Source organism: Apodemus sylvaticus, chromosome 1 (genome assembly GCF_947179515.1).
Source record: "Apodemus sylvaticus chromosome 1, mApoSyl1.1, whole genome shotgun sequence".
NCBI lineage: Eukaryota > Metazoa > Chordata > Mammalia > Rodentia > Muridae > Apodemus > Apodemus sylvaticus.
The window spans coordinates 165,881,677-165,888,640 of record NC_067472.1 but is presented as its reverse complement, the minus strand read 5'-3'; the positions used below and the strand labels follow the sequence as shown (position 1 = coordinate 165,888,640).

Genomic DNA, 6,964 nt, shown 5'->3' with positions numbered 1-6,964 from the left:
GATGTGCTCATGGACATTGATAGATCTCGTTGCAAAATCTAAGTGCACTCATCCAATTTTAAAATTTAGAGACACAGCGAACTCGATATTCATAGTGAGGACTCAGCTAATTGAAAAGAGATTTAGCAGTCTTCTTTTGTGAAGGTTTATTTGTTTAGTAAACAATTTATATAACCTGAAGAAATTAATAAGAACTAGGATTTTAAAGTGTATGTAATTAAGTCTTAAACACTGAGAAAAGTGTTTAAAAAGAATATTTGCAAGATACAACATTTGTGCAAGCATTATAAATTTCAGTGACGAAAGAAATGCAGCTCTTCCTTGTTCTTCTATTTGCCTTCTAATTAAGGAGAGTTTGTCAACAGAAGGAGCAGTTCTCTACCACAGAACATTTACACAATGAGTCCCCAAAAAGGAGATGGTAAAGCCCTAAGTATCACAGCTTCAGACATACTACAGTCAGTATTTGTATGACAAGACCCGTTTCTCTCAAATTTTTACAAAAATTAATGCTTTAATTAACCAATTGAAGAAGAGGTACCAAACTGAAAAGGTTGTAAAAAAATGGTCCATGCCAATAAGAAAAATGTTTCCCCAAAAATGATTTTTTTCCAGTGGCTCTCAGCTCCTGCTCTGAACTCTTTCCAGTGCATCAGAGTGTTCCTAAGAATTGTTATCTCCACATTCTTCTTCCTCAGGGTTGTCCTGCATGGCTCTCTGCAGAAGTAGCTTGAGAGTCTTCCTCCTGAAGTTTCGGTGCCTAATGGAGCCAACGAGGAAGTAAATGATGGGGTTGGCACAGCTGTTAACACAGGATAAGAATTGTGTATCATAAAAAAATGAATCACAATTGTTTAAATAATGTAAATCACCCATCAATTGGTGGAGTAGCCAATGGATCCCAAAGGGAAGACCAAAGATCAGGAAGACCAAGACAGTGAATGCAATGGTTATATACAGCCTGGTCACAGGAATCCGCTGTGAGCCACAGAAGATCCTGACAAGCAGGATGAGACTGGACCCACAAAGAACCACAAATGAAACAACTGAAAATACACTAGCGATTAAATAAAACATTCTACACCAATAAATGTCAAAACCATTAAACATTAAGTCACATGCTATTCTTTCCAGGATACCCAATAATAGGGACATAGCCCAAAGCACAAAACATGTGATAGCTGATGTGTGTCTTGAACGATTACAGCGATACCAAATGGGCCATATTACAGACAAGCAGCGCTCAATGCTAATGGTGCTGAGGATGCTCAAACCAGAATGATAAGCACATATGCGCACAATATGAAAAACCAAAGGGAATTCAATGAAAATGGAGTAGAAGAAGTAAATGGCATCGAGAAGACAAAATACAAACTGAGAGCACAGGAAGAGAAAGTCAGCCATAGCCAGGTTGAGAATGTAGACAGAGAAGGCATTCCTATGCATACGGATGCCCAGGAACCACAGGACTATGGCATTGAGTCCCATCCCAACCAGGGAAATGATGATGGAAAGCAAATTCATGGCTTGGTTCTTGATGTCACAATATGAAGTATTAGTGTAGTAGTTTCCATTCAGCATTGTGATGTTAGTTTTCCAGGCTGTGATGCTTAGATTCTTGCTTAGGAAATCTCCACTCATGTTCCTAACAGTAAAACAAAATAAAAATACATGAGAACATGCTTTGGACTCTCTGATTCAGGAAGATGCAGCTATGTGGTAATAACTGCCTTGGTTTATAAGTAGGAGAAACAGGACTCTAAAAGTTAAGTAATATATTTACATCAGTATTTCTGGAGCCTTTATTAATTTAATTTTCTGGAGCATTAATTAAAATGAACTTGGTATTTATTTGGGCCCTCTATAGCCTATGATTTTTAATGGTATGAGAGTAGTTCATGACACCCATATAGGAACTCAGGGTATCAGGCTGTGTCAGAGTGAAACACAACTCTGAACCTTTCTTTTTTTCATAAGGATGGTTCTTGCCGCAGGAACTCAGAAGCCAGAAACATGACAAACAGCTGCTCCTAGTTTGGGCAGGGGGAAAAATCATCAAATGGGAAAAAGTAAAATTCGTGAATGGCAGTCATAAATAGAATGCCAAGTCATACTAAGACCAGTTTGAAAAGAACCAGACTTATATGCTAGTGTGACCTAGTCTTCATTTCAGATTGAAACTTAAAAGAAGAAAAGTCTTTGAGGACATTAAGGATACACATACATATATATCACATATTAGTTACATTTGTATTATCAAAGAGGAAGAAGAAAACTAAATTAAGTAAATGGCCTTTGACTCAAGAAGATTGCTGGGCATGGATGACCTAAGATATGCATTGGAAATAAAGTAGAAATGACAAAAAAAATCTCAGTTTTGATGATTACATTTTTTTGTCTAGTAGTTTGGTTTACATACATTAATATTTATTACAGTACACAAATGGTAACATTTTAAAGCTAATATTGCTGATTCTTGAAAAATCAATCTGCACTAGATTTTAAATAGCATCTATAGACTTACTCTTTCTGAGCCTGAAGGACTAAGTTATTAAATCATTAAGGATGACCTGATTTTCTCCCATAAAAATTACAAGCTTCATTTCTATGGCATAGCTCCAATTATGAGAAAAAAGGTTATACTTTTTACTTTTCTAAATTAAACCTAAGAATGCAAAAACAACAGTGGCTTTTGAATGAGGATAAATCATTTTTTTAATCATTCACTGAACTGTCAGCTAATAAGCAGAAAATTGACAGAAGAATCCTGTACATTCTTTGTGGTCTGTACAGAAGACTGGACTTTATTTAGTGGCTTGATTTCCCTGGCTTGCTCAGGGGAACTCAGAAAATCATCGTCCTTGTACTGTGCTTCCTTTTTACAAAGGATTCACTAAACAGACTTAACTTGATGAAGGAAATCATGAAGAATAGGCCTAATGTAGGTGTAAAGTGTCTTCCAAATCTAGAGATGGTTAATCAGATTTTAATTTAACCAGGTATACTTAATACTTTATAACTATTTTTTTAAATATTTTTATTTTCTATATTCTTTGTTTACATTCCAAATGATTTCCCCTTTCCCAGATCCCCCCTCACCATATGTCCCATAAACCTTCTTCTCTCCATCCATTCTCCAATCACTTCCGTCCTTTTTTTCTGTCATTATATACCCCTCCAAAGCTAGATCAATACTTCCCATGATCAGGACCCTCTCCATACTTCTTCATGGGAGTCATTTATTATCGGATTTGTGCTTTGGGTATTCAGGGCTTCTGGGCTAATTAATATCCACTTATCAGAGATTGCATTCCATGTGCATTCTTTTGTGATTGGGTTGCTTCACTTAGAATGATATTTTCCGGATCAAACCATTTGCCTAAAAATTTTGTGAATTCATTGTTTCTAATTGCGGAGTAGTATTCAATTGTGTAAATATACCACATTTTCTGTATCTCGCTATTATAAATAAGGTGTGTCTCGGCCATCTGAATTTCTTCAGGTGAAAATTCTTTGTTTAGATCTGTACCCCATTTTTAATAGGGTTATTTGGTTTTCTGGAGTCTAACTTCTTGAGTTCTTTGTATATATTGGATATTAGCCCTCTATCAGATGTAGGGTTGGTGAATATCCTTTCCCAATTTGATGGTTGCCATTTTGTCCTTTTAAGAGTGTCCTTTCCCTTACAGAAACTTTGTAATTTTATGAGGTCCCATTTGTCAAATCTTGATCTTGGAGCATAAGCTATTGGTGATCTGTTCAGGAAATTATCCCCTGTGCCCATGTCCTCAAGGGTCTTCCCCAGTTTCTTTTCTATTAGTTTCAGTGTGTCTGGTTTTACATGGAGGTCCTTGATCCACTTGGAGTGAAGTTTAGTACATGGAGATAAGAATGGATCAATTCTCATTCATCTGCATGCTGACCCCCAACTGAACCAACACCATTTGTTGAAAAGGCTATCTTTTTTCCACTGGATGTTTTTATCTCCTTTGTCAAAGATCAAGGGACCATAGGTTTGTGGATTCATTTCTGGATCTTCAATTCTATTTCATTGGTCCACTTGTCTGTCACTATGCCAATACCATGTAGTTTTTAACACTATTGCTCTGTAGTATTGCTTGAAGTCAGGGATACTGATTCCCCCAGAATTTCTTTTGTTGTTGAGAATAGTTTATCTATCCTGGGTTTTTTGTTATTCCAGATTAGTTTGAGAATTGCTTTTTCTAACTCTGTGAAGAACTGAGTTGGAATTTTGATGGGGATTGTGTTGAATTTGTAGATCGCTTTTGGCAAGATGGCCATTTTAACTATATTAATCCTGCCGATCCATGAGCATGGCAGATTTTTCCATTTTCTGAGGTCTTCTTCGATTTCCTTCTTCAGAGACCTGAAGTTCTTGTAGTATAGATCTTTAACTTGTTTGGTTAGAGTCACACCAAGATACTTGATATTGTTTGTGGCTATTGTGAAGGGTGTCATTCCCTAACTTTTTTCTCAGCCTGCTTATCCTTTGAGTATAGGAAGGCAAATGATTTGCTTGAGTTGATTTTATAACCAGCCACTTTGCTGAAGTTGTTTATCAGCTGTAGGAGTTCCCTGGTGGAGGTTTTCGGGTCACTTAAGTAGACTATCATGTCATCTGCAAATAGTGATAATTTGACTTCTTCCTTTCCAATTTGTATCTCCTTGACCTCCTTATGTGGTCTAATTGCTCTAGCTAGAACTTCAAGTACTATAATGAAAAGATATGGACAGAGAGGACAGCCTTGTCTAGTCCCTGATTTTAGTGGGATTGCATCAACTTTCTCTCCGTTTAGTTTGATCTTGGCTACCGGTTTGTTGTATATTGCTTTAATGATGTTTAGGTATGGGCCTTGAATTCCGGTTCTTTCCAAGACTTTTAGCATGAAAGGATGCTGAACTTTGTCAAATGCTTTTTCTGCATCTAATGAGATGATCATTTTTTCCTTGAGTTTGTTTATGTAGTGGATAGCATTGATGGATTTCCTTATATTGAACCATCCCTGCATCCCTGGGATGAAGCCTACTTGATCCTGGTGGAAGATCGTTTGATGTGTTCTTGGATTCGGTTGGCAAGGATTTTATTAAGTATTTTTGCATCAATATTCATAAGGGAAATTGGCCTGAAGTTCTCTTTCTTTGTTGGATCTTTGTGTGGTTTTGGTATCAGCATAATTGTGGCTTCAAAGAACGAGTTGGGTAGAGTTCCTTCTGTTTCTATTTTGTGGAATAGTTTGAAGAGTATTGGTGTTAGGTCTTCTATGAAGGTCTGATAGAATTCTTCACTGAAGCCATCTGGTCCAATACTTTTTTTGGTTGGGAGACTTTCTGTGACCCTTTTTATTTCCTCAGGTGTTAAGTGACTGTTTAGATGATCTATTTGTTCCTGATTTAGTTTTGGTGTCAGATATCTGTCTAGGAAACTGGCCATTTCCTCCAGATTCTCCAGTTGTGTTGAGTATAGGCTTTTGTAGTAGGATCTAATGGTTTTTTTTAATTTCCTCAGTTTCTGTTATTATTAAATGTATTCATTTCTAAGTTTGTTAATCTGTATACTGTTTCTGTGCCCTTTGTTAGTCTGGCTAAGGGTTAATCTATCTTGTTGATTTTCTCAAAGAACCAGCTCCTGGTTTTGTTGATTCTTTGTATGGTTCTCTTTGTTTCTACTTGATTGATTTCAGCCCTGAGTTTGATGATTTCCTGCCTTCTACTCCTCCTGGGTGAAATAGCTTCTTTTTGTTCCAGGGCTTTCAGGTGTGTCATTAAGCTGTTAGTGTATGCTCTCTCGATTTTCTTTTTGGAGGCACTCAGGGCTATGAGTTTTCCTCTTAGCACTGCTTTCATCGTGTCACATAGATTTGGTTATGTTGTGTCTTCATTTAAATTAAGTTCTAAAAAGTCTTTAATTTCTTTCTTTATTTCTTCCTTGACCAAGGTATTGTTGAGTAGAATATTGTTCAGTTTCCACGTATATGTGGATTTTCTGTTGTTTTTGTTGCTATTGAAGACCACTTTTACTCCACAGTGATCTGATAGGAGGCATGGGATTAATTCAATCTTCTTATATTTGTTGAGGTCTGTCTTGTGACCAATTATATGGTCAATTTTGGAGAAGGTACCATGAGGTGCTGAGAAAAAGGTATATTATTTTGCTTTAGGATAAAATGTTATATATATTGCAGTGTTGAAGTCACCCACAATTATTGTGTTGGATGCAATGTGTGCTTTGAGCTTTAGTAAAATTTCTTTTATGAATGATGGTGCCCTTGCATTTGGAGCATAGATGTTCAGGATTGAGAGTTCTTCTTGGTGGATTTTTCCATTGACCAGGAAGAAGTGTCCCTCAGAGTCTCTTTTGATGACTTTGGGTTGAAAGTCAATTTTATCTGATATTAGAATGGCTACTCCAGCTTGTTTCCTGAGACCATTGGCTTGTAAAATTGTCTTCCAGCCTTTTACTCTAAGGTAGTGTTTGTCTTTGACCCTGAGGTGTGTTTTCTGTATGCAGCAAAATGTAGGGTCCTGTTTACGTATCCAGTCGGTTAGTCTATGTCTTTTTATTGGGGCATTGAGCCCATTGATGTTAAGAGATATTAAGGAATAGTGATTATTACTTGCTGTCATTTTTGATGTTATTTTTTAAATTTTATTGGTTATCTTCTATTTGGTTTGATAAAAGGTTACTATCTTCCTTTTTCCAGGGTGACGTTTCCCTCCTTGTATTGGTGTTTTCTTCCTATTATCCTTTGTAGGGCTGGGTTTGTGGATAGATATTGGGTAAACTTGGTTTTGTCATGGAATATCTTAGTTTCTCCATCTATGGTGATTGAGAGTTTTGCTCGGTATAGTAGTTTTGGCTGGCATTTGTGTTCTCTTAGAGCCTGCATGAGATCTGCCCAGGATCCTCTAGCTTTTATAGTCTCTGGTGAAAAGTCTGGTGTGA

General features: G+C 36.8%; 1 protein-coding gene across 1 annotated transcript; it reads right to left on the bottom strand.

Annotated features, from left to right (window-relative positions):
- Positions 1–468: 468 nt before the first annotated feature.
- Positions 469–1,641, bottom strand: LOC127682207 (mas-related G-protein coupled receptor member B2-like). The gene has a single exon (XM_052178596.1). It carries the CDS (start codon positions 1,639–1,641, stop codon positions 664–666), a length of 978 nt encoding a protein of 325 aa, XP_052034556.1. The 3' UTR covers positions 469–663.
- Between the last annotated feature and the right edge of the window lie 5,323 nt (positions 1,642–6,964).

Excerpts from the sequence above, each read along its gene's own strand:
- LOC127682207 (XM_052178596.1), bottom strand. The coding sequence starts at position 1,641 with ATGAGTGGAGATTTCCTAAGCAAGAATCTAAGCATCACAGCCTGGAAA.